The 25,838-nt window shown below is 52.7% G+C and overlaps 11 protein-coding genes across 11 annotated transcripts; 4 read left to right on the top strand and 7 right to left on the bottom strand.

Annotated features, from left to right (window-relative positions):
* Positions 1-2,688: 2,688 nt before the first annotated feature.
* PR1C (Pathogenesis-related protein 1C) lies at positions 2,689-3,538 on the top strand (the record flags this gene model as incomplete). Its single annotated transcript, XM_036645780.1, has 3 exons — positions 2,689-3,298; positions 3,363-3,465; positions 3,517-3,538. 3 exons carry the CDS (start codon positions 2,689-2,691, stop codon positions 3,536-3,538), a joined length of 735 nt encoding a protein of 244 aa, XP_036488598.1.
* Positions 3,539-4,029: 491 nt separating this feature from the next.
* On the bottom strand, positions 4,030-4,748 carry CGCS363_v013930 (uncharacterized protein; the record flags this gene model as incomplete). The annotated part of the gene is made up of 2 exons (XM_036645779.1): positions 4,030-4,550; positions 4,619-4,748. The coding sequence occupies 2 exons, from the start codon at positions 4,746-4,748 to the stop codon at positions 4,030-4,032; spliced, it is 651 nt and encodes a 216-aa protein (XP_036488423.1).
* Positions 4,749-6,428: 1,680 nt separating this feature from the next.
* Positions 6,429-6,867, bottom strand: CGCS363_v013929 (TMEM14 protein-like protein; the record flags this gene model as incomplete). The annotated part of the gene is made up of 3 exons (XM_036645778.1): positions 6,429-6,625; positions 6,683-6,775; positions 6,831-6,867. 3 exons carry the CDS (start codon positions 6,865-6,867, stop codon positions 6,429-6,431), a joined length of 327 nt encoding a protein of 108 aa, XP_036488160.1.
* A 1,006-nt stretch (positions 6,868-7,873) lies between these two features.
* On the top strand, positions 7,874-8,614 carry CGCS363_v013928 (uncharacterized protein; the record flags this gene model as incomplete). The annotated part of the gene is made up of 1 exon (XM_036645777.1): positions 7,874-8,614. The coding sequence occupies one exon, from the start codon at positions 7,874-7,876 to the stop codon at positions 8,612-8,614; it is 741 nt and encodes a 246-aa protein (XP_036488247.1).
* A 283-nt stretch (positions 8,615-8,897) lies between these two features.
* cypX-1 (Cytochrome P450 monooxygenase cypX) lies at positions 8,898-10,540 on the bottom strand (the record flags this gene model as incomplete). The annotated part of the gene is made up of 4 exons (XM_036645776.1): positions 8,898-9,171; positions 9,223-9,836; positions 9,890-10,420; positions 10,472-10,540. The coding sequence occupies 4 exons, from the start codon at positions 10,538-10,540 to the stop codon at positions 8,898-8,900; spliced, it is 1,488 nt and encodes a 495-aa protein (XP_036488246.1).
* A 1,474-nt stretch (positions 10,541-12,014) lies between these two features.
* CGCS363_v013926 (uncharacterized protein) lies at positions 12,015-12,899 on the bottom strand (the record flags this gene model as incomplete). The annotated part of the gene is made up of 3 exons (XM_036645775.1): positions 12,015-12,625; positions 12,692-12,797; positions 12,861-12,899. The coding sequence occupies 3 exons, from the start codon at positions 12,897-12,899 to the stop codon at positions 12,015-12,017; spliced, it is 756 nt and encodes a 251-aa protein (XP_036488996.1).
* An 845-nt stretch (positions 12,900-13,744) lies between these two features.
* On the bottom strand, positions 13,745-14,683 carry CGCS363_v013925 (uncharacterized protein; the record flags this gene model as incomplete). Its single annotated transcript, XM_036645774.1, has 1 exon — positions 13,745-14,683. One exon carries the CDS (start codon positions 14,681-14,683, stop codon positions 13,745-13,747), a length of 939 nt encoding a protein of 312 aa, XP_036488245.1.
* A 1,722-nt stretch (positions 14,684-16,405) lies between these two features.
* On the bottom strand, positions 16,406-18,006 carry davD-1 (Glutarate-semialdehyde dehydrogenase DavD; the record flags this gene model as incomplete). The annotated part of the gene is made up of 4 exons (XM_036645773.1): positions 16,406-16,671; positions 16,729-17,363; positions 17,428-17,797; positions 17,901-18,006. The coding sequence occupies 4 exons, from the start codon at positions 18,004-18,006 to the stop codon at positions 16,406-16,408; spliced, it is 1,377 nt and encodes a 458-aa protein (XP_036488744.1).
* A 632-nt stretch (positions 18,007-18,638) lies between these two features.
* CGCS363_v013923 (Amine oxidase) lies at positions 18,639-20,528 on the top strand (the record flags this gene model as incomplete). The annotated part of the gene is made up of 2 exons (XM_036645772.1): positions 18,639-19,394; positions 19,458-20,528. The coding sequence occupies 2 exons, from the start codon at positions 18,639-18,641 to the stop codon at positions 20,526-20,528; spliced, it is 1,827 nt and encodes a 608-aa protein (XP_036488243.1).
* Positions 20,529-20,708: 180 nt separating this feature from the next.
* UGA3-0 (Transcriptional activator protein UGA3) lies at positions 20,709-22,366 on the bottom strand (the record flags this gene model as incomplete). Its single annotated transcript, XM_036645771.1, has 3 exons — positions 20,709-21,817; positions 21,865-22,202; positions 22,260-22,366. 3 exons carry the CDS (start codon positions 22,364-22,366, stop codon positions 20,709-20,711), a joined length of 1,554 nt encoding a protein of 517 aa, XP_036488244.1.
* A 53-nt stretch (positions 22,367-22,419) lies between these two features.
* On the top strand, positions 22,420-22,808 carry CGCS363_v013921 (uncharacterized protein; the record flags this gene model as incomplete). Its single annotated transcript, XM_036645770.1, has 2 exons — positions 22,420-22,561; positions 22,618-22,808. The coding sequence occupies 2 exons, from the start codon at positions 22,420-22,422 to the stop codon at positions 22,806-22,808; spliced, it is 333 nt and encodes a 110-aa protein (XP_036488241.1).
* Positions 22,809-25,838: the final 3,030 nt, after the last annotated feature.

The following is a 25,838-nucleotide window of genomic DNA, read 5'->3' as shown; positions in this document are numbered from 1 at the left end:
CATCCGGAGTGAGATCAAGAATCGTCTGAGAACAAAGAACATGGTCTAGACCAATTGCGCTCGGCAACCTCGAGGGGTAATAATGTCTTGGTACACCTTGCTCCACTGGCAGGCTGGCAGCTGAAGAATACAGTCTAGCCGTTTTAGATTGGATCTCAGTGTCCTTCGGCTTCTCAGCTGAACACTGCTTGGCCGTTGACCTCACCTGCCAATGCACCCAGATATTTTGATTGCCGTGGGTTCATGGAAGTCTTATTCCAGCGACTGGCAAACGTTCGACCATGTATGGAAATGAAGTCTCGCTGGAAAGAACTTCCGTACTTTAACTGAAGGTTCTCCTGGCGGTGTACAACGGCCGGTTCGCATGTAAAGGTTCACTTGGTCTAAAGTGTCTCGGCTGGCAACCCCCCACTTCCGGCGTCTGCGCCAAAAGTGGAAGACTTTTGCCCGGCAATGTCCCGAAGAGGAAAGCCTGGACTGGACCCCCAATTGGCTAGTTTATGTGCTTCGATTGTAGTATGCGCCGTGACGGAGCACCCGGTTGGACTCACTGCTGGGAACTGCTTCTTGTAACTCGGCATCCGCCGAGTTGAGACGAGGACCGGCGAGACCACCGACTAGCACAGTTGCTGGCTGCTTACTCTTCCACCCACCGATTCACAAATGAAAAGCCGTTGACAAAAGGGTTTGGTCATGAGCAGTTGTCCAATCCTGACGCACATCCGTGTCGATTCGCATCGAATAAGATCTACACTTGGGTATTGGATCAGCACTTGATGCCTGAAGCCGGAAGTGAAGAAGAGCCACTGACTGCAACGTCCTACATCGAACAGTTTGATAACACGCACTCAATCGGCCGGCCCTTTGCCATAGACATGAGCTGACGCGGCGAACGACGCAAGCTTTCTGGAGCCATTGTCCAGGTGAGAGCTCTTGATGTTCGGAGAGGGTCAAAAGAAGTCACAGAATGAACAAAAAGGTTTTCTCTAAGGCCGCAGCCGCGTCAGCAGAGGCTGTTTCTAGCGTCTCCGTAGTACGCTTCAACGAGGATTTCGCCTGTTAGCCACTCGGACCATGAGGAGCTACGGATGGTCCCGCGGCTTAGAACTCAACGTGAGGCTTGGATTGGTACAACCTAGCTCGTCCATGTTCCCGGAACAGCAGCTAGATTCTGCCACCACTGGACCCTGAAATTCGACAGACTTGAGATGTCATTTCCTGGTCATGAAGTTTGCCTATCAATCTCGCACCAGCAACGATGAGTTGGAGTTAGTTGAAAGGCCCAGATTTCTCTCTTGTGAGCGTCAGAATCGCTCCAGGATCACATCGATGACGTGTGTTGCACGAGTTTGTATACGTATGTTCCACAGCTGAGACGCGGAGCATTAGCGTAGACAGCACGTTGCACATGCATTGGTGCTGACTGGTCGGAGACTTGACAGTTCGGGAAATACTGCTGTGCCGACGGCCAAACTTGAGTTAATGCTATTCCATCATCGTGGGCAGTCGGGATTGCGGTGTTGCCGGGCGCTTAGCTTGGCGCGGCTCCCGAAACGCAACACAATCCGTCTGGGAAACGCTCGTGGGATGGGGTTGGCATGCTCTGATCCTTCGCAGCTCGGCGTGCATTCCTTCGCGCCATCAGCTGTCAACAATTATTAAAGGTTAGCGTGATCACCGGTCGGCAGAATACACGTCGCTGAAGATCGCCAAGTGCGAATAAGGCCGCCAAAGGTTTGACGCGTCGACATCGCACTAAAGCCGGAGAGCTTCCCTGAGCTAGTTAGGACCAGCAGATGCCGATCAAAACGAGATGCGGATCACGGTGGAGCTGACGTTGCACAAATTATCATCGCCGACTTCGTACTTGGCAAATAAGGTTATTGATGTTCAAGAGCTTATTGCCAAGAGAGGGGGAGATGACGGGGAAACAGGATTGCATTTCTACGCCCCTTACATGCCAATGAAATCACAGACACCTCTCTTTTGAAAATGCCCGGGCCATATGATACTGCGCTGACTCTGCCGCCACTGACGGGCGATAAGAACCGCTGGAATGCGTGTGTCTGGGCGATCAGGGGTAATTGAACTCTTCCGACGGAGGCGCGCTGAAGCTGTCTGGGCTTGCAGCATCTTGATCACGAATGGCTGCAAACACTACTGTTGCGTGGTTTTACTGCGTAGTTCTGGGCCATACTTGAGCGACAAAATCCCTCAAGTCTTCCAAAAGCGACGAAAGGTGTTTCGCATATTCAACAAAGAGCTCGTGGGCTAGATGGGGTGAGGCTGAGGGGGCTTGACTGCCGTCCTGCCGCACCAAAGCGAGACACTCTGTCTTACTGTTTAATTACCTGATGTCGTGGCTTGAGCGTCAAAGAATGGCCAATGGTCTCGAATGAGATGGGGACGAAAACGGCAAAAATACCGGCCTTTCCTGGAGAACTCGGAGGGCACTTGGGAAACATGGAATGATATATATGGCAGCTGGAACATCCAGGTTCAAGGGATTCTCTTCAGTCCTCCAGCTCACCTTTGCTACTCTCCCTTGACACATCGTGTCCATCTTCCCAGTTATTTTACGGGTATCCTTCAACTTTGCATTTGGCAGGAACCATTTTCTTGTTCTTTTATTTCTTTTCGACACTTGCCCGACTTTCGAATCCCGGAGATTAGATAATTCTGTCCACCATGCGTTTCTCGACCAGTGCAACTCTCTCAGCGGCTCTGCTTGCTACCAGCGTCACGGCGCAAGCCCCTGTTCTTGTTGATGTCCAGAGTCTGCTCCCAGCAGCCGGCACTCCCGCCATCTTTGACAAGACCACGATCATCCGGTCAACTTCCATCCTCACAACCACGGTCAAGTTGACCAGCTCAACGGGCTTGGCCAACTCGACCATCAGCAGAACATCCAGCACTAGATCGTCCAGCAGCAGAACTGCTTCCGCTACCTCTATAACCTCGCCTACATCGATTCCAGGCATTACCGCCGACCAGCAGAATGCCGTAAACCTTCACAATGAGGCGCGAAAGCTTGTTGGATGTTCACCCTTGACCTGGGACGCCGGTCTTGCCAACGACGCTCAAGTATACGCCAAGACCCTCGCGAGCATCGACAAGCTACAGCACGACGCGAACAGAGGAAATGAAGGCGAGAACCTCTACTACCAGTATGGCAGCGGCAGCCTCCCGTATGCTGCTGCTACCACCTGGTGGCTCAACGAGAAGCAATACTACACCGGGCAGGCTATCCCTCTGGTCAGCTCGAACGGAAAGCAGTTCTCAGACTATGGTCACTACAGTAAGTTACATCGTCCAAGAGCAGCTGTCATCTCAACGAAGAGCAACTTTCTAACAGCATCCAGCTCAATGCGTCTGGAAGACTACCACCAAGGTTGGAATGGCTACTGCGCAGTCTGCCTCGGGTAAGACCTATGTGGTCGCTCGCTACTCACCAGCTGGTAACATGTAAGTTCCCGCCATTCATTTGCCTTGAGATTTTCCACTAACTTGATGAAGTGTTGGTCAAAAGCCCTACTAGTGCTGAGGGTGAAAGTGTGGGAATATGGGCGTCGGTAGAGGGAGTTTGTGGTTGGAGCCTTATATTGGCCGATTCTCAGTATAAAATTTGGCGGTGTCTGGCTAGCAGATTTGTTTTCTAGACATAGATTTCTAGACAAATTTAGATATTAGATTCTACAGTGGCCCCTAATCATATCGGTGATCCTTCACTCCTGGTCATGATAAGAGGCGCGGCCAATATCACAGGAGAAAATAACAAGCCGGGATCAAGTCAATGCGGTTTATGTATTTGTATTTCGAAAGCAATTGGAAAGTTGACTAGAAAAGTTCCATCTCCTCTGAACGTGGCGGCGACAGCGAAAATTGCATTCCGCTCCATGGTTCTCCCACAGCCCCTCATATGAAGATATGCGTCTGCGTAAAGAGACGATGCGCGACCTGGCCCGTATGGGCGCTTGTAGAAATTAAAATCCCTGTAGTAAGATAAGTTCCCTGGCACCCCTAAAGTTGTTAATCCTGAACATAGTCGGGGATTTTTGGCATCCAGTCGTTGTCCTCGTCTGCCTGTTGCTTCTCGATTCGGGAAGCCTCGCTGTTCAACTTGCCTCGCAGGAGCGACAGCCTTGCGTCACGCCTCATTCTTGTAGGTCGCTTTCCGGACTGTTCCTCCCGCCGAGCCCAATATTCGTCAATTAGATGGGCCGGAAGTAGGCTCGCTGGCTCCCATGTGTGCTTCGGATGTCCCACCCACTCGACCAAATATCGATCATCACCAGCTCGTGAAGCCCTGAAGTCCATGATCTCGTGCACCAACCACATCCCATCGTTATTCATGAAGAGGTGCCTGCCGCCCTGGGAGGCCCAGTACTCAAAGACAGCAGACTTGGCGTCCTGGTGGAGGCACTCCTCAGACTCCCATGTTGTCGAGTTATCTTCCCATTGAACGAGCATCTCAAAGGCGTCGGTGCCATCGAGAGTGTCGACTTTTCGGTGGCTGCGGATGCTTTGGAAGGCGTAGTAGGTCGAATCGTCTGGTGCGGCATCACCGTTGTCAGCATTCACGGAAAGGTGTCGTATGAAGGCGAGAAACAAGGCATACCTGCTTGAGAACCATTGGTGTCATCATTGGAAGGCTCTGTCAGCTGGGATTTGGGCGTCGACAAAGACTCTGGCGTGGGAAGCGCCAAATCGCCGTTGCCACGGACCTTTGAGGGGGTATCCCACTTCATTTTCGTTGACTCCAGCTCGTGGTCGCGATCCCACGGTGTGCGGCATGGGCCAGGTTGCGGATACGGGGTCTCGGAAGGGGGATGCGCAGTGGAAGTTGAGATTTACCACGTCGTCGAAGAAATGAAAAGCTCACATAAGGTATGGTATAGTCATGTGGAAATGGAAGGACCCCTGGGGGCAGGATTCAAGGCAGTTGCATCTTGCAGTAAGCTACCTAAGGTTGTTCCTGCTGGCACTGAGAAGGAAGGCTCTCGTCTCGCTCCTGCCGGCACAGTGCAGGTACTCTCAGAGGCTGTCATGTCGTGGGAAGAAAGCACCCAAGTTGTTACAGTGTACCTTCCTCATCTTACCTTAGGTATACTGCAGAAGGAAGGTCCGTCTTTGGGCAGGACCAGCCTGGACTTCCCGAGATCTCTTTCCTTTCCTAGAGGCCCTCTATTGCCCGGTCTTCCCCTCTGAACCTGCCATCTCTGCCCAATTTATCACGGTATTGACATGAAAAGAATAGCTAAAATTTGGCTCGAGACGACTGGGACAAGGGAACACATGCTGGTCATGTTCACACTGCACTCTTTTGGAAAGTGCAATCCCGTCCGATGATTCCGGGTATCGGCGCCGATGGATCCACAGCGGCCTGGCGTTGTAAGTCGCCTGAAAGGGACTAGCGCCGTCAGCCCTGGGCGTCTTGTGCTTTGCCGATGATCCTCCGAGGGATTCTCGGGTTTTCCTGTGTCCGGTGAGTGCTCCAGGCGTCCATCTCCGTCTGCATCCTCTCCCTCTCGCTACCGCCCTGCCGATCTTACATCCTTCGACTCCTCGGCCCTCGCACCTTTTTTCGGTGCCGGCCCCTCTGCAATCAACCAATGCAGAAACAGTCGAGATGTCCGATGTACCCCGACCTCCGCTCCTCTTCGAAACGGCCTGACCGTCGTGCGCTCGTCGAATGCACCCCGAATCCCCACTGAACCGACCAGCCCACGACCGAAGTCTTGATTGTCGATATGCACTTCGAGTGGCTTTTTTGGAACACCGAGCGCGAATCGCCTTCCGACTAAATGACAGATAAGCAATTGAAATCGAAGTTCTGCGCCGCGTTGGAGCCACGTGCGATTTCGCTGGCTAGGGAATCGACAAACAGTCGACGAAACCGTTCGACGCCTCCTACCGCGGCACACCGGAAGACCTTCGATGTTCGATCTTCGATGGCGACAATAAAAAGGAGCCCACGTCAGGCCCTCTCTGGTTCGACAACAATGCGTGGGGCAACATGTCTGTCGGTTGTCGCATCGGCGGGGAGACAGCTTGCTGCACCGAATGCCGATACCGACCTCTCAGCGCTCTCTGTAGTTGTCGTCGTGAACCGACTTGCCCGAGTCGCCTGAACTATTGCGTGGACAGCATCTTGTTTGCAGCCGACGCTTCCCCACATGCCAGCTTCGCATATTCTTCGTGTCCACATGTGACCTTCGGCCAAGGTACTCTGATGGCCTCTCAACCTATACCAGTGCTGTTGTAGCAGCAAGAGATCTGGTAGAAGATCTCGGATCTATCCTTCAAACGAAAGCTGCAGCCAGACCGATGCACGGGATGACTGGAAAAACTTGCGAGGGGAGATTCTTCATGTGCATCCTCGTGAAAACCTTCACCTACACATACTCATACAGAACAATTCTTGTGATTTAGACCCCAAACTTGAATTCCCGGTACTTCTTCTGATAGTAGAACGTCGCCGCTGCACCTGCAAATGTGAGGGCCAGTGGTATGGGTGCTTTCCCTCCAGTCTTGATGGCCCTGGAGGCGCCGGCGCCAAGCAGCACGATGCTGTTTCCGAGAGCGAGTTCCGCGCCGTAGTCCTTGTTCTCCTTGAGGAGGTAACCTGGCAGAGCATTACTTCTTGCTCACCAGCTGTGACGGGGAACACTCCGCGACTTACCAGAGTACGCGTAGGCGGCTCCAAGTCCAAGACCCGCGATGAGCGACGGCTTGGACTGCGTCTTCAGGAAGCCGGCAGTGCCGCCGACGGCCACTGAAAACCATGTTAGGCATATGCACTATTGTCAGTCGGGGAGATCATCACTCACAGAGGCCGGCAAGAGTAAAAGACGGGTGGTGAGCCATTGCGATAATTCGATTGATAGACTTGATGGGATGAACGTGAGAGGCGGCATCAAAGGCAAAAGCCGTTCATCCCGGCGGGAGCCGCGCTGGGGATTAGTAATGGTCCCGGCGGTAAAGCTTCGGCAATTTCGTCAACCTTGAGGTCGAGGTGGCTTCCTGACGTGATGGACCTCCACGAGAAGAACTCAACGAGCCACTCTATGCGTGTCTTTTCAGCGTCCTGGAGATCCCAAGTAATATCCCCGAAAGACTTATGATGGTTCATTAATGGAATTGTCTCCGGTTTTCCTGGCTAAGTACCTACCTCACTCCACCCCCATGGATCCTGCCGACACAACTGTGACCTTCCTAGAAGCCCACGCCTCAGGCTCGCAAGTTGCGTCACGTTCGTCCTTCGCGCCTTAGAAGCCCATATTCGTGATCGGGTAAGAAAGCCTAATTGTCTTTGAAATACCCGTTTCGCTTCGCGTCACCTACCTGATGTTCACCCAGCGTGCTGCTACGATCGCGTTCAGGAGGAGTTCGTGGCCAGCCGACCCCCCACGCTGCGGGTCTTGAGCTGGACTACCATCGGCTTCGGTATCCACATCCGATATGGTGTAGTGGCCAACATGATGCCCTCTCATCTCAAATGAGAGGTTAGGCATAGCCCCGAGTTCGATTCTCGGTTTCGGAACATTTTAATCTTTTTGTGTGAATCGCTGGGCCACCTCCTACCTCTCCCTGTTTTTCTTTCGAATTTCATACAACACGTTCTCCAAAATTCGAAGACGTTTGCTTGCCTGCTAGTGAATTAATTTGGACAGGTGCGCTTTCGGCCTGTACTTTGTCTGTTATGACCACAGAAGGCTGCTGACAATCCAAGCCATTGGCAGGCAGCCACGGTGCGACTAGGCAGCCTTCTGAATTGGCCTCTGAATATTGGTAGCTAACATTGATGAGAAGAAGCCAGCCAAGGAGCTACTGTCACTGACTGCACCTCCTCTTCAACTCTTCTCAATTCACGATGACGACTGCAAAGATCTCCCACGTCCCTCAGATCCAGCTGCTCTGCATGGAAAAGCAGTTCGCTGTCGCGTTCGCCAAAGCACGCAAGATTTGGGAGCTGCATGAGTCGGTTTCCGTCCATGTTCACGAGTGCCCTCTCATTTATCTATCAGAAGATGTCCAATTCGACACCATCGTATCCCCTGCCAATTCGTACGGCCGCCTCGACGGCGCATTCGACGATGCCATCTCTCGCGCCTTGTCGCCTCGCGACGACTACCTCGCCCTGACGCACGTCGCCCAGCGACAGCTTTATGAACAATGGCGCGGCTTCGCGCCCCCTGGCACATGCACGCTGGTCCGCATCCCCGACGAGTTTCGCGCCCGCTCTCGCAACGTCTGGGGCACTCGTCGCGTCGCGCTCTGCCCCACGATGCGAACGCCCACGAACGTCACCTGGGACCGGGAAATCGTGTACGAATGTGTATGGAGCTTGCTTTGCGCCATTGACAACCATAACCGCGACGTCCGAGAAGGCAAGACCGCAGAGGGCGAGGAGATTCGCAGCGTGCTCATGACTCCGCTGGCGACGGGTGTAGGACGTGTGAGCCCCGAGAAGTGGGCTTCGCAGGCCGTCCTGGCAATCAATCACTTCGTCCAGGCCTCTGAGAACCCCGAGAAATGGAGCAAACTTGACTGGGCTGATTTTGACGGGCCTTGTGAAGAGGTGGCGGCTACTTGGCGAGACACACAGACTTGATGGGGCGCATGGTGTCGTGCGGACCCCGGCGATGGTGTACACACCTCGATCTTCGGCCCTGCGGCAAGACGCGAGACATGCAGGCGATCACCAAAGTTTCAATTTCTAGACTACTTCTTTTCAATCTTGTACTCGTGCATATGTATCTATTAATCAGCGCGACCTGTCTAGTCACATGTGGCACTTGAGTGCTTGGGGATCCATCGAACGAAATTGGTGAGACACGAGTTGCGACCTCTTCTTCGTCAGAACCGGTTTCTGCTGCCGTAAATGCACCTGCGTACTATCGCTTATGAGAGAGAATAACCTTGCACGTCTTGCCCCGCGGCTCAATCAGGACCAAGTTATCCATCTCCATGCTCTCAGGCGTTGTCGCTGGCGAAAGCTTGGCGCCTTGGAACTTGCGAAAGAACATGGTGATTCCATAGCGAAGCTCCATTTCTGCCAAGTGCCTACCAATGCACACTCGGGACCCCGCTCCGAACGGCGTGAACGCGGCCTTGGCGGTCTCCGAGTTGGTGCTCTCCCCGTCAGGCATCCATCGAGAGTAGTCAAAACTGGAATCGTGTTAATGCTTGAAAATCATGCCGGCAGGGACCAACTCATACCTTTCTGGATTACTGAAGTTCTCTGGGTCTCGATGCAAAGTCCACGATTGGGTTGCAACATCGGTTCCAGCGGGGAGATGGTAGCCGCCAAGCTGGATGCCGCCGGTAGGAACGACGCGCGGAAGTGGCGTAGGCGCGGCGCCATAGAGTCGCAAAGTCTCTTCTATCACAGCGTGAAGTACGGGAAGCCTCTCCAATTCCGCATCAGTGAAATTGTCACTAAGCCCAAGGACTTCATTCTCCAAAGCAGTCTGCAGCTCCGGGCGCAACAAGACAGCCCAAATACCGTACGTCAAGGTGTTAGAAGTGGTATCGGTACCGGCGATCATGAAGGCTGCAGCTTCGACGCAGATGTCCATATCTGTCAGAGAACCTTCGTCCTTCTCTGCTTGGAAGAGGACCTTGGAGAAGAGATTCGAGGCCTGCGACGCCGCTGCTTGCTTGCTGTTCTTGACGGCGATACGGCCCTTGTCGAGCAGTACCTTGTAGGAGCTGAACATTCTCAGACTTCCAATGAAAGGAAGCCGTTTGGTGACCGCATAAAGCCATGGAAAAGACAATGCGGTGAAGGCCGCGGTGTTGGCGAAGTTGACCTCCTCGAACCATGGGTCTTCCTACACAAAATCGTCAGACTGAAGCCCGGTTGAGAGGATCGGCGATGTCCTACCTTTCCGGCCTTCAAAGCGTCAAAAGACTCTCCAAACATGAGCTTCGAGACAACATCGCATGCCATGAGAATCCACCACTTGCGCATATCTACTTCACCGCTGGCAATCTTTGCGTCGATGGTCATGCCCTCGAGGGCCATTGTGACCTTCTCACGCACCATGTCTTCCCAGTCTGCACGGAGTGAGGAGGATGTGAAGCCCCTACCCAGGAGCTTGCGTCTCTGAGAGTGGGCATGCTGGTCGGTCATTTGGAACAAGCCGTACGGAGGGCTGCCGGCCTCGGTTGGCCCGAAGTAGTGGTAGTATTCGGCTTTCGTAAACTGGCTTCCGACCTTGTGGATGGTCTTGAAGGCCTTCACGTCTGACACAAAGACCTGGCCTGGTGATGCACGTACAAAGGGGCCATATTGTTGGTGCAGACGGTGGTAATACTGAACTTGCTGCCGCTTGAGGGTCGCGATAGTGCCAGGCAAGCCGGTAAATTTCGCGTACCAAGGACCGGGGATTGCGTTCAAGGGGTTGGTGAAAATCTGAGGAAGGTCAGAAGAAAGATATTAAGTTTGGGATTGTGCAAGGCAAACCTGGTAGAGTTTGATCAGTATATAGACTGCCGATGTGGCGGCAAGCAGGGGAACGAAAGTCAAAGTCATTTCCGTGGCATATGACAGGGGACTATTGTAGAAAGTTTAGTTACAGAGTTTGGTAGCTTTCGCAATGACCTAATGAGGTCTTGAGACGAACGAATCTATATAAATGACTATTTCTCAGTCCGTATCGTCTCCTGCTGACAATGATGCGCTTGCACGATGTCGACGTCAGCACTTGTCGGCGCTCGGTAGTATGGGCGGACTCCACATGACGCCGGACTTGGAGAACCGTAAGAAGACCGACATTGCACCGATCGAGTAGGCCACCCACAACGTCCACATTGGTAATGCTGCCAGACGGCCTGGAGGTATCGCGGCATCCGGAAATTTTCCTTCGTTCAGAGTCTTGCCAAGATGTACCGCGCGCTTTCGTGCTTATGTTCTTTGACCGACGTCGCGAAAAAGTGGAAGGCGCACCGCTCGCTGGGTGCCGTGACCTGAGCACGAGAATTCTGATGTATCTGCTTCTGGAACAACTCTCCGGTAAATTTCCAGCGATGGGATTCGAGCTCTTGCGTCACACGCTATGCTCCATAGAAGTCGAAATGAAGTGAAAACCCTGCGTTTTCGACGGCGAAGAGGATGCCGTCATATGCCGGGCCTTCCCGTAGAGCCTCCAACTCGGCGACTGCTGCATCTGCAGGTGACTTCGAGCGATCTTGGAGGCATGCGAGTGGGTTAAGGTGCCTGTCATCGGCTGCGCAACCGCTCAGCTGCGCCATTGGGCGATTGGTCGCTCGTGCATGTCTTCTATAGAAACTCAAAAAGTGAGCGTTTTTCATCGCTACCCGTCAAGCTGCGTGAGGCGAGATCTCCTCAATCTTGTTGCAGGGAAATTTGAACTCCTTCCTTAGGGAAACCATCTGTCCATGTAGATGCCTTTAGGTGTGTGAAGTCGGATGTCGTCTTAGGCCCGAACCGCCCTTGGTAGTTGGGTAGAGCCGAAGGGCGCCTTGCCTTCTACAACAACTAAGCCAGGTCCAAGGGATGCTTTTTATCCGCAACTCTGACCCCTCATCTTGCTGGGGCGTTGTCGCATGTCAGCCATCTCTCCAATTAAACATCACGACCCTTTGGTCTCGATCATGCGTCCCGGCAAAGAAGCTTTTAACGACACACAACGTGGAGGCCGTTAGACGATGTTGCCGATCCGAGCGTGTGCAAATTGGAAACGATCAAGGAGTCAACTGGTGAGACTATCAAGGCAGACCCACGAATAGAGAGACAGAAAAACCAAAGAGAAGCACGTTGAACACTCTCATTATCATGGGGATTACTTCGGATATTGAAGGCGGTATCGCCGCTGTATTCGTGAGGGCTTCTTGACGCGTTCCTCCAAAAGCCGAGTTTGACAGACGTATTTTGCTTCAACCTCTTGTACGCACACGCAATATTCCCAGCAAAGCCTCCGTCCTGCAGCCCGGACATGCTCGACTGGCCAATACCAAAATGACGACACCATTCGTGAAATATCTACCTAAACCTGTGCCAGATGTCTGCTCGCTGCTTGAACTTTGTCAATGAAAGCCAAACGATAGGTTTGGAACTCGTTTTCGGCGTCTTGTACAGCCTCATCGACGTTACGTTTCGCCTCTGCCAGTAGCTTGAGGTCAGACTCAATAGCATCGAAACCTCTCTCGCAGTTCCGGCCCTCTTTGATGCTTAACCAGGCCTTGTCCATTCCATCCCTAAGGTCCATCATCCGCGTCTCGACGAGAATCTTGGTCCCCTCAAGTAGTCCGATGCGTCGACCGCAAACCAATCCGAAGTCAAGAAGAGTATTAGCGAAAACAGAGACGGGGGTCTCAACCGCATCGTTGGGGCTATTCTCCAGCATAGAACCACTGCCACTTGGGTCTTCCAAAAGCGACCCTGGCGTAGCATTGAGGTCGAGGCGGTCGGAAATGCCTCTGCCAGGAGAAACTTCCCGCGAAGTCCTCGAATCTGGTGTAGGGATGGAAGTGCGATGTAAGAAAATATCGGTGCCTCCAGTCGAGTCGTCGGATTCTACGGAAATGGTGCTTGCCGGGTTGGCGCTTGCGCTGTCCTCCTCGTTGGGCTGATCGCGGTGGGCGGGGCCTGCAACGTCTGTGGCATCAGTCAGTAATGGACCATCGACAGTGGTTGCTGCAGGATGAAAGTGGTAATGGGTACCTCGCGACTCGATATCTTGGTCTGAAGCAGGCTGTGCTTGTAGGCCAGCCGCCGCCGAGGTGTCGATCATCCCGGTCTCATGGGCAGAAGGTGCCTCGGTCGTGGCCTACTGGCAGTATTAGCCGAAAATATCCAATGGGGATATATTTGGCGACGGATTCTCGCATACCTTGCGCGAGTCCGGAGCGAAGGTCTCGCGAGGGCTCATCGCGGTCGTCGTTCGAGAGATGTGAGTTGTCAAGTGACGGAGCGGATGGGTGGGTGGGTGGCGGAGGAGGAGGTTTGAGTAAGGTAGTGAAAAGAGACACTTGGGACTGCCTGAGGTAGCTAGATGAAGTAGGTAGGAAGGTACCTCCTTCCATTGTTGTCGGGAAAATGGTGGCAGGCGGCCGGGTTGGATTCAAAGCAAGGTGCAAGGAAGGAGCAGCCAAAATCCATCGGCTACTTCCTCGCCAGGACACGCTCACTGAGGTAGTGGTCATCAAGGAGGCTCTGAACGACATCAAACAATATGCCAGTCGAAAAGAAGTTGATTATGTATCACTAAAAGTAGTACTAGCCTATCAAAAAGGCACATGTTTGATCGCGGGACTTGCTCGGCGAGCCATCATCGCCCTTCGCGACCATTTATCTGGTAGCAATGTCCCGTTGTCCACCACAATCAATCATGAAGAATATCAGCATCTATAAATGCGGCCTGACGCAGTCTCTTTCGGCCTCTTGGGCTACGTTGATGCGCTTCCAGCTGTCCATCGGCCGGCCATTGGTGTTCGGCAAGAGTCAAATTCTCCTGGCTAATGGCCAGACCCTGTGTCCTCGGGACGGCACTGACGTCGTCGCCCCATTTCCCTGCCTGTACAAGCCTTGTGCGTGACTGAGAAGCACTGCTCATACCTTTATTCGTGGTAGCCAATACTGACTGGTGGCCTCACCATCAGCGGCGCCCTCGTCCCATCACAGCACACGGGCTTCACGAGCGGAATGCCCCGGACCGGCGGCGTTGTGGTGTCCGTGTCAGATACTCTGCTGTCTTCTTGACGACCGCTCATCGCTTCAAGACATAGGTCCAAGGTAGGTTGCGCCGTAGAGATCGGGTCTGCTGCGCGCCAGGTTGCGATGCAGCGCAGAGAGAAGGGGCCAAAGAGGAGCAAGCCCGACTCTTGGTGGGCTTGGTGTGCTTAGTGCCGAAGGAACCGTGATAAACTGCATGGACGGCAGGATGAATTGAGATTGAGCCTGAGCTTGAAGGACGGGAGTCATCATCGGGACTTGGTATTGCATCTGTTGCTGCCACAATTGCTGCTGCTGAAGTTGTTGAATCTGCTGGAGCTGCTGGAGCTGTTGGAGCTGTTGGATTTGGATGGGAGTAAGCATGACTCCAGGCGTCATCGCCGCGGGCGCGACTTTCAAGGATGCTTCGGCAGGCGCAGGCGTTGCGCTGAACGGCTCCGGGTTACTGCCTTGGCCGAGGTAGACATCGTCGTCGTGAGCCCAGTCCTCACCCCATGCCATCTCTGCCTCCGCCGGAGAGCTTGGAAGCTCGCCTGTGCACCATGACTCCTTGTCGGCAAGCGACGCAACCGATGAGAAAGGAGAGTTAACTTCAGAAGTCGAGCGGAAGGCCGAAGTCGGGCTCCAGATGTCACGGCCGGAGCTTGGAGTTGATGACGTGGTTTGCGGAGATGAAGGGAGTTGGGTGAAGTAATCGTCGTCGTCGGCGTCAACGACTGGTGAATACGGAGATGACGGGGCTTCAAACACGGCCTTGAAGAGGGACTCGCCGATGAGTGCGGAAGCTACTCTACCGGCCTCGGAAGATGGAGAGAGAGGCCCATCGAGTTCGGAGTCTAGGTCCAGATCGAGGTCAAGGCCGAGCAAGTCAGGGTCGGAATCGGAGGCGGCACCGGATGTGGAGATGAAAGGGGAGGCGAGCTGGGGGATCGACACAGGAGGGCTGAAAGCCGGCGCTGTGGGGTTCAGAGTGGGCAACATTGCGCCTTGGTTTGTTTGGCTGGCAGCAAAGAGAAGGGAAATTGTGAGAGTAACGACTGGCGTGGAATGAGAAACGTGTTCTAGAGACTAGGAGACAAAAACGAAGGGGAGTCTGGGCTAGATAAGTGAGGATTCGTGGAGGACATCCGCAGCGGGGACGGTTGGGAACATTAATACATTGATGCAACTTTGGACGAGCTGGTGGCCCCTTTATGCCATGTTCGTCCGGCATGGCGACAGGATGAGGGCAAGGTAGGGCGAGACGAGTGTTTTCGCACGGGTAAATGTCAAGATAACAACCTCAGGTAGGGCAGTCCTGTTGGTCGGTCGCGCTGGACTCATGCATGATCCCTGGAGGGTGCATAAGGTTATTTTCTCATCATTCGCAGCCACTGGAAATTGGGATGGTCATTGATTGGATCCAGGAGGTGGTGGGCGAAGGCTTTAGCCGCCCGCGTAGCCAATAAATGACGGGCCCGATCACCCTACGGACCAACCTTGAAATCCTCTGCATTCTCGCCGTCTCGATTCGGTGGAATCGGTAGAAAAGTCCCCCTTTTGGGTTTGCGCGAGACGACGGGGATGGATTGACCTTGTAAGAGAAAAATCGCCGAGTTGTGATTCTGCCCAGCCCACGGACTCATAAACCCTGTCGCGTCGGATTCTGGGGAGGTGTTGTCTGCTCACCACTCGCCGGCCAGCGCCGGCGCGATTTGTTGGCGGGGTCATTGCGATGCGGCCGGCCCAAGACGGTCTCTGTTTGTCCCTCTTCGTGTCTGCACGGCCACTGGAGTCTGGATGCCAGTTGTCTTGCGTCTTGTCTTGCAGATGCCTGGGCCATTGCATTGGGGGCATTGGGGGCAGGGACGGCAGTCTCTGGTCAGTGGTAGCACGTCCAGACGCGCCCCCATTCCTCGTGGGATCATGTTTGCATTGCAGCGCGCAACGCCTAGAGGCTAGAGGGAATTGATAGGTATCCGTACGCAGGCTGGTCCTGGTCCTGGGGGCGGCGGCAGCGGCGACGGCGGCAGCGGCTGTCGACTGTTCAAAAGAGTTCAGACGAAGGGCCGTGTTGGTCTCATCTATTCTCATAAGGTTGGTCTCATCTATTTTTCCCCAACTTGTTCTTCGGGTCGGCCGTATTAAGCAATGATGGGCGCCGGGTTCTGGACTTGGGACGAAGCCCTGCGGTTTCGCGTTCGTGATGTGCTGGGGTGATGCCAACTGATTCGGGCTGATTCAAGTGAGGCATCCTCGGATTTGGCAGAGTGCCCCTGACGCTATTCCCAACACGGCCGCCTGAGGAAAATCTGCGGCATGGGCTGCCCGGTCGAATGTCGGAAGGACCGGACGGTGGGTCTCGATGCTCCATCACGTGAGCGGACATTATCTAAGCCGTCCGTCTCCCTGCTGACATAACCACGAAATCCTCTGGCGGACCTTCTGCTCCGTCAAGTCGCTGCGTCAGCCAAATTCTGGCCAAGCTCTCAACAATCATCAGCTCGAGGCAAAGAGCAACGCTTCAATTCATACTTCGTCTCTTTCTCCCTACAGATGCGATCTATGGGCTACCCGCACATTACCCGTCACCAGAGTTTTCGTCGTCAAGTAGTCCTCAATGCCGTATTTGCTCCCTTCTCGCCCAATCCCAGAGTGTTTAATACCCCCGAACCTAATCCCGAGTCAGCCAAAAGTCAAAATAAAAATCGACATCGGGGACGCCTACGGAGCGGCTGCATCGGAAATGACCCCGGTGTTTAAGGCCACCATCCCAAACTGCAGCAGTTCGGACACCCGCGTCGCACGGTTGAGGTCGTTGGTGAAGATGTAAGATGCGAGGCCCACGTCACACCGGTTGGCGGCATCAACCACCTCTTCCTCCGTCTCAAATGACAAGATGGGAGCCACCGGGCCGAAGATTTCCTCCTTCAAAATCCTCATGTTCGGTTTAAGATTCGTGATGACGGTGGGCTCGAAGAAATTTGGCCCTGGTGAGCGAAGTGAGTATCCATTCTTGGTATTGGGATCGCTGTCCGGAAACCTACCAAGATCCGGCCTTGCTTTCCCTCCGATTTCGACACAGCCGCCTCCCTGAACAGCGTCGTGAACGAGACCCGCAACCCTCTGAGCAGCTTCGGCGCTGACGAGAGGTCCATGAGTGACTTCCTCGTCGAAGCCGTGTCCAACTTTGAACTTGCTCATTTCCTCCTTCAACTTGGAAACAAACGCTTTGTGTATACCCTCTTGCACAAATACTCGATTCGCGCAGACGCATGTTTGTCCCGACGACTTAAACTTGCTTGCAATCACACCGGCTACTGCGAGATCCAGGTCCGCATCCTCAAACACCAGAAAAGGGGCATTGCCACCTAGCTCCAGGCTCATCTTCTTCAACGTCTGACTGGACTGTTGCATGAGAAGCTTTCCGACACGTGTTGATCCCGTGAAGGAGATTTTACGGACGATCTCAGATTGGCACAATGTCGCCCCAATCTCTGGAGTGTTTTCGAGGGCCGAGATGATGTTGACTACGCCCTTTGGCACACCCGCCCGTTGACCAAGCTGCATGACAGCATTGGCAGTGAATGGTGTCTCGCCAGCGGTCTTCACCACTACAGTGCAGCCGGCAGCCAGTGCTGGCGCTAGCTTCCTTGTGACCATCGCGGCAGGAAAGTTCCAGCTATTCCATCAGTCGATCAGCACAATCCATTCAACTTGTCGTGCTAACGGAAGATCGTACTTACGGGGTGATGAGACCACAAACACCGACCGGCTCTTTCAACACAGACACTCTCATGTTCGGGTTACTGTGGGGTATCACGTCTCCATAGATTCGTGCTGCTTCTTCGGCAAACCATTCCAGAAAGCTGGCAGCAAAGACCACCTCGCCAGCCGCATCTGCCTTTGCTTTGCCGTTTTCCCAGGTAATCAAGGTGGCTAAGTCGGTCTTGTTCTCCATGATCAGGTCATACCATCGACGAAGTATGCGCGCTCGATCTCGACCGGATCGAGATCTCCAAGCCGGCAGCGCCGTAGCTGCCGAGAGAATGGCGCGCTCCGCATCTTCAGACACAGACTCGGGGCACGAGCCGATCAGCTCGCCCGTAGCGGGATCTGATCTATGGTCAGCTGCCGAAGAACACTGCGAATGGGGGGCAAGGCAGGACTCTCTGGTAGACCGTAGGAGCAGCGGGGAAAAACGCATATATGAACTCACCTGTGACATTGAACGTTTTGTCAGAGACGGAATTCACCCAATGGCCATTGATGAAGTTTTTTCCAATGAGCAACGACTCGTCTTGGAGCTGGGGTTTGAAAGGCATAGTGTTTTGTCAACGCTGCGTGGGAATCAAACGTTACTTTCCTCCGTCAAAGCGAAGGGCTTGCGTAAAGCGGTCATCGCAGGCCAGGTCTTATGAACAAATCCCATCCGGAGCGATACTACGAACGCGCCTGGACACTTGTGATGGCACCGAGATCGGCTGATTCGCTTTTCGCCGGTACCGTCCATATCGGGGACAAACCGGAGGACATCTCATCCTGCAGGCCCCACCCCGCCGGGAGCGCCGTGCAGATGCGCCGCCCCACTTCCCCGGCGCCAGAAGTGACATCCCAGAACCGGCGTCAGCCAGTGAGATTCCAATTATTGGCTCGGACAAATGCGGGGATGGCTGGTGCGAAGTCTTGAGCGGGACGGTGAAGAGATGAATGGTCTCACTCGCTGAAGTGGGGTAAGAAGCTAAGGTTGCCCGGCGGAAAGCCGAGCGACAATGGAAGGAGCCAAGAACGAAGCTGTGAGCCAACATCTGAACAGTATTACGCGACTGATAATAGCAGGAAAAGTACATAAGTCGGGGCCGAACGCCTTTGAAATCAAACTAAAGGTTGTAAACCTGGGCGCCTTCATTACGCGAAACTTGTGATAATAACACATCCTGCGGCCCTTCAAATCATCATGGCTCCGTCTATTCGCACGCTCGATCTCAACAGCACATCGTCGGCATACTTTGCGCCAGCGACTGTGACTTCATCATCGAAACTCATTCACGTGGCCGGCCAGCCCGGCTCGACCGTAGACGGGCAAGTCCCCGACGATTACGAGTCCCAGATCCACCTCGCTCTCCTCAACTTGCGCAAGATCATTCTCGTTGCTGGCGCATCTATCAAAGACATTGCCAAGCTCACACTGTACATCGTCGACTATGATAGCACCAAACGGAAACACGTTCGCCACATCCAACGTTTCCTCGCCGGCCATCGGCCAGCAATGACTCTCGTGCCGGTGCCTAAGCTGGCAATGCCGACATGGAAGTTCGAGATTGACGCCGTAATCGCAGTTCCCGAACCCTCAGTGCCTTTGGACAGAGCGACTCTGCCGGAATCATCGGAGTCAGTCGACGTCGTTATCATCGGTGCCGGGCTCGCTGGTTTAAGCGCTGCGCGCGACATCACACGCGCCGGCCTCTCTTGCATCGTCCTTGAAGCAAGAGACCGCGTTGGCGGAAAGACTTGGAGTCAGCCTCTGAAGGAAAGCCAGCCCGGAGTAGTTGACCTTGGTGCTGCATGGATCAACGACACCAACCAACATAGGATGTATGCGTTGGCAAAGCAATATGGGGCCGAGCTGATTGAGCAGAACACGAACGGCAACGTGGTCATGCAGGACTTTGACGGAGTTTGCTCGCCGTTCCCGTATGGGGAATTTCCCATGGTAAGACCTCTGCTCGTTTGAATGCCAATCATATCTTCGTGGCACGATACTAATCGCCAACAGTTTGATGAGATTACTCGTCAACACCTCGGTGCCGTTCGCGACATGGTCGAAGCCGACTGTCAAGCCGTAGACACTTGGAAGCCAACGAACACGAGCTTGGATAGTCTCACCTTTGACGCATACTTGCGCTCTCGGGGCGCCAGCGAGACTGCAACTGCAACGGCCAATGTATGGACCCGCGCAATGCTTGGTCAGGAGGCGACCGATATATCGGCTCTTTTCTTCCTCAACTACTGCAAATCTGGTGGTGGACTTTTGCAGATGCGCTCCGATCGCAAGGGTGGCGGCCAGCATCTCCGCGTACGCCAAGGCACGCAGCATTTTGCCAAGGGCCTGGCCTCCTCTCTCTCTGACGGAGTAGTGCGCCTCAATCAACCCGTCCGTGCCGTGATCTCTGATGGTCACCAAGGAGTGAAGGTTCAGACAGAGAAAGGGGTATTGGCAGCACGCAAAGTGATCACAACTATTCCAGGCCCAGCTCTCAAGAGCATCTCATTCGAGCCACCCTTGCCGCTTTCCAAGCAGGCTTGGATCGATTCTCTGACTTATGGCTACTATACGAAAGCAATGATGGAGTTCAAAGTGCCGTTCTGGGTTGAAAAGGGGTTTTGTGGTCTCGCACAATCATTCGTGGGGCCTGCAAGCGTCATTCGCGATACCAGCATTCCAATCGACGGCAAGCACGTGCTTACATGTTTCCTTGCCGGTGATGCTGGCAGAGCTTGGTCTGCACTTGAACAAAGCGACAGGGAGAAGAGGTTGCTGAATCAGTTAGAGCAGCTCTTTGGCCACGAAGGTATTCATGACCAGTTTGTTGGCATGTCCGCTTATGAGTGGGTCAACGACGAGTGGTCCGGATGGGGCTGCCCGTGTACGTCTCTTGCGCCTGGCGTTCTTGACGCACTCGGTGGCGATTCTTTCAGAAAGCCAAGTGGAAACCTGCATTTTGCCGGTACCGAGACTGCGGGAGAATGGAAGGGGTATATGGAGGGTGCGGTTAGGAGCGGTGAGCGAGCAGCTTCTGAGGTTTTGGAGTCACTCTCAAGTGCTGCTAGTGCGTCACGACTGTGATCATTTTACCACATACATGTGTAATTAGGCACGTCGATATTTCGTCCAGTCATTACAAGACCTTGCGGGAGTTTTCAGTTATATCATATCAAATACATGGAGCGAAACGTACGGAAACAAAAACTTGCTCGCTTGATGCAGTGCATTGCGCAAACTAACATTCCAAATCACACTGTGATTTCAAAAAAGGGCAAGTTTCCAGCCTCGAGTCCTTGCGACATCCATCCAATCCATCTTAAATCTTCCAGACCCTGCTCCGGTGCACTTCCAAACCTCCTCCAAAACTGAAACACACGCGTCCACGTTGCGAAACCGCCGACGATGGTTAAGCGAAGCAAACCCTTCTCGAATTGTGACAATTTCCACTTGTGAAGTCGCTTCACCACCGGCCATAAATAGAGGAAATATCATGGAGGTCTCTGCATAGCAACCCTTGGGTATTTCCCTGGAGATTTTGCAAATGGCGGTCACAGATTCTGATAAATTTGACTCAAGCGACTCCGGGTGAGAGGTAATGTGCTTTCGAAGAACACGATACAAGTAAATGAGAGCAGCATGTCGATAAGCATCGGCTAAGATGATTAAGGATGCGTCCTGTGACTGAGACGGGCACTTCCAGTCCTGAAGCTTCGTCTCTAAGCGCCTTGCTTTACAGCATAGACCTGCCATTAGAGCTGTTGCATCGGAAACCCCCGATATTGTGTTGCTTGACAGTGTGGCTTCCTGTGAAGCCATCGAGAAATCCTGGTTTAAGTGACTGGTTTCTCCGATTAGATGGATTATTTCTGCGGCATGTCCAAAATACGGATCCGCCACATCATAGTCTTCTGATGAGAGCCAATAATCTCCGGCAAGATGGGGCTTGCAATTGAGTGATACACTCATGATGATGTCGTGATACGCAAAGTTTCGGAGAAGCCATCGACCCTCATAGGTTTGGGACAATGCTTTTATATCATCCCCGATTAAGGCTTGACCATCGATTGACGAAGCGGTATCCATATTGTTGCATTCATTGAGGCATGCAGCGGCGCCAGAGAGATGATGTATCCAGTCATCTATGCCAGAAGAGATAGACTCCATGGAACATAGGACCAATGTCGTAGCCAGCCTCATTTCGCGCGTGAGTGAGCCTTTAGTCATAGAGCTTTTCAGTTCAGCCATCGCATTTCCGCGATGCTGCAAGGCCCTAACTTGGAAAATGTCATCTTGGAGTGCCAAGTGAGCTGATGAACTAGCAGCCAAGGCGTACATCAACGAGGGGCATTCAAAGGCCATTGGTAGCAAGACTGTTCAACATTAATATCTAACTCATATTATGCACTTTAGAACATACCGGATAAAAAGCAGTTATTATGCAAATTGTTCGTCAACATGAAAACCAACGATGTTGTGTAATACCGGAGCATCATTCGTCGGCTGCTTATTAAGTCATCCTCTCCTGCCCCGCCACAGGGGCTTGGACCATATTTAGGCAACGCAAAAACTCCCAGTCGGTTGATATCAACAAGATGTGGGCCACTGCTCAAGATGGAGTTGGCACTGCCGACAGACGATGTCGATTTGAAGGATTCCGTGCCAACAGTCACCTCGCGAGGTCCCTCCCATCGACAAACCAGGTTTAAACGAAGGCAATGACTGCAGACTGGGTACTGCTCGTGGCATTTCTTCTTTCTTGAGAATCTTAGCACCGCACCCAGGCGACGACGAGATATGCTTAGACTTACTTACCTTCGACGACAAGTTAAACAGCCCCTGCGCTGTCTTGTGATAGGACGTCCGCCGCCAAGACGGCCGGTTGCCACCGCGACATCGTTTGTGACGGTCTTATCCGACATCGCGCAAGGTTTTCCCACGTGGTGGCCTCAATATTGTGACGGAAGCCAGAAAGATGCGGATGATGCCAAAGACAGAAGGGGACAACTATTCTATGGGTCTGAGGGGTCTTGATGCTGTTATCTTGGAACAGGGCGTTATCAACGGCACGGGGCTCCTTGCCCTGAAAGCCAATCATAGCACGGAGATCGGCGGAGCCATGATAACAACAGATGCGCGGCGCTTTCGGCGGGGTGGAGCACACAGACTCCACCCGATGTTGGTGCTGTCAAGACGCAGCAGTCTACGAACAGATCAGAAGTTCACAGCCTCCGCACATCCAAAGGTCTAGCAACTTATACTGCGCATTCGTACAATTTACTGCAGAGCATCAAGAGCTTGCGAAAAGGTTTTTTACATGCCCGGTTAGATATCACGCTGAAGCGGCTAAGCCTGGAAAGTTGACTACGAGTCTCTATATACTTCCAGGGAGGGGATTGGTCAGATTCTCCGAGTCCAACAGTTGGCATTCGGGGATAGACTAGGGCCGGCCAGTAATGATCATACCCAGCACATATGATGAGATCAGGCAACTAAGGTAAGTTCAGTGGTGCGTTACTGAGTTGCGGGCAGTGTTGATAACAATACCTTACGGCGGCGAGCTATTACAATCAACACAGTCGGGAGACATTTAGGAATGGGTTAGGATCTACAGAGCCGCGTGAAGTATGGTCTGGCTTGCAAAGTCTTATCTATCGGATCTAGCACTTGAGTCATTCGGATTCAATCCTAATCAACGAGGCCTTCGGGACTTGTCATGCTCTTTTGCGTTGGCGAGCTTTCGTCTTTGCCCAAGAACAAATCTGATATGCCGCATGAAACACCTAAAGACTTGTCGATCTGAAGTCCTGTCCTTATTTCGGTTAACCAAGATTTCATCACACCCCTCTCTACTTCGCTGTCGCAACTACAGACGTAGTCTTCGGCGGTGAGACCCATATTGTCTTCGTGCTCCACAGCCTGCTTGGTGAGCAGCCCATTGTCAAACAGCCACTTCAAGAGTTCCACCTGACCATTCGAGGCAATCATCATCAAGCCTGTCACACCATGACAGCCGTCCGTGAATGCAGACCAATTGGCACCGCAGAGGATCAATAATCTAGCCACATCAGTATGTCCATGCGCCAGCGCTAGATGAAGAGGGGTGGCGTCGGGGCAGTCTTCTGCATCAAGGAGCCCATGGTTTTGTCGTAGAATGTTCAGGTGAGAAGATGGGCACATGCAAGCATAAGTGGCTGTGACTTCGAGACCGAGCGTACTTCGCGAAAGATGGTCTTCTAACAGCCAATAAACGGCTGCAAAATTTCCCACCGAGGCAGCGACGTGCAATGACGTGATACGACCAGCTGACAATGGCTCTTCTGTGTTGGTAGTCCAGGGCCAATGTGGTTCACAGGTGTGCCCAGGGAGGTGGAATGTCGCCCACAAATGCAAAGGTCGAAGGGACAAAACCTTCTCAAGAACCGGCAGGCCAACGACAGGATCTGCAGCTGCCGCCCAGAGAACGATAGGATTTGCGTAAGGCTTGAGCGTATAGTCGCGGGGAATTTCCTCAATGTCGTAGTTTGTGTGGATATTGATGCTACTCTGAACTTCCGTGTCGTCTCTGGCTAGTCCATTTCGGTACAGCAGCGGTGACGCCGCGTCGTACAGATCGTGACAAGTCTGGGACACGGCACTGAGAGTAGAGACATCCTGAATTACCCCAACTATAGCCAAAACAATCTCGAATGGCAAACCTGGGATAGGCGATGCGGCTTTCATTCTGGAAAGAACCGGGCAGATTGAGCTTGGGGTATTGGGCGTTTGTCGAGTGGCTGTTTGCATGAGCTTCTGGGCTGACTTCGGGTAAAGTAGAAAGGGATGCGTCGTGAAGAGATCACAATAACGAAGTTTAGATGGAGAGATTGCGGGATAATCGTAGGACATATGCGACGGGAGGTGTCGTGCTACATATACGTCGAGAGACGAACAGACGTAATTCCCCCAACCACCACGTTCGGCCCCCTGTGGCGTTCTGTCATTACACAAATTTTCAACGGGGCGCTAAGTGTTTCATGTAATCGATGATGTACGAGGACCGTTGGCGACGGCGCAAATTCGATGTCTCAAGCGCGAAACTTCACGAGCTGATCTAAGTTAGAGCACGCCAAGAATGCTTAGGTGAGCAGCATATAACTAAGAAAACCAGCCACAGGATTAGGAAATACCCGGTTGAAAGCTGCCTCCAATCCCGACGCTTCCTTTGTTCGGTAAGGTACACCGTCAGGTTTGTGTATCGAGCCACTCACGTCAAGGCAAAATCCTGGAACGTCGACCCCGGGCAAAATTGGAGACGATGTTATGTGCCCCATAATTGCAGGAAAAGGATCATTGTGCCCAACATTAATACTGCTATCCCTGAGAAGACACTTGTTCACAGGTTATTAGAGCCAGAGTAAAGAAATAAATTCAAACTAAAAAGGAACCGTACCTATGCCTAAAGCTAGTTGTTGATAGATACCTGGGCACCTAAGGCTATATTAATAGATTAAAAGACGATTCCAACATTATTTGGCTAGGTATAATATGGCTGTCTCAACGCAGACTCAATAATTCCATGCGTGATTGAGATCTATCAGTTAAGGCTATTCTCTCACGCGGCGGTTTAGACAGCTCTCCCTATTGCGCTCGTCTACCGTAGAGCCCACAAAAGCTGCGTGCAGCTTCATGCCGGGCATGTCAACATATATGATCATCGTGCTCCAATGTGCATGCCACTTGGCGACTCTAATGAGCAGAAACCTCTATGTAGTGTCACTTATAGAATCAGAAAATGGTCAGTTAATGACTGGCCTTCTCATTTAACTAATTCCTGTATGATGTATGAAGTTATGAACTATGGGAATATGATTCCGATCTAGGCTTTTCATTCTGCAAAAACAACACAAGACTGAGGCAAAGAATTGACGATAAGAGTTCGGAAAATGCGACCCGGAATTATTATTAAGCACTTAGAACAGAGCTTCCGATGCTGCTGAAGTCACCAGGTTTCGCAATACATACATTGGTGCAGGTCTTGGAATTCCTTAGAGGGAGATAGCAGAGGGCGCAGTCGGGTGACGAAACAAGTAGATGGGTATATGAATTGACACGTTATCAGTCATTGTGCCAACCAGTACGCTTTGTCTTCTCCAAAAAACAACAGCAACAAAAACCAAGTCAAAATCAAAACACCAATTTGAACAGACAAATCTCGAACCAACGAATACGGGTGCATTCGACATTTAATAACTTGTCATCAAAGGTCTCAGAGTGGGTTTGGACGTCGAGACCTCAGCCGGAGCATCCGAGCGTCCGGGGGAATCTTCATTCGTGCCTAGCATGGAATGCATGGATCACCAGTTGAATGGACATGCTTTTGGGACTTTGGTTGTGTGGAGTTCAATTTAGTAC

This window comes from Colletotrichum siamense (assembly GCF_013390195.1).
Source record: "Colletotrichum siamense strain Cg363 chromosome Unknown KSG_Cg363_contig10, whole genome shotgun sequence".
Classification (NCBI taxonomy): Eukaryota; Fungi; Ascomycota; class Sordariomycetes; order Glomerellales; family Glomerellaceae; genus Colletotrichum; species Colletotrichum siamense.
Note: the sequence above shows the minus strand (reverse complement) of the source record. Positions and strands in the feature narration are given on the sequence as shown.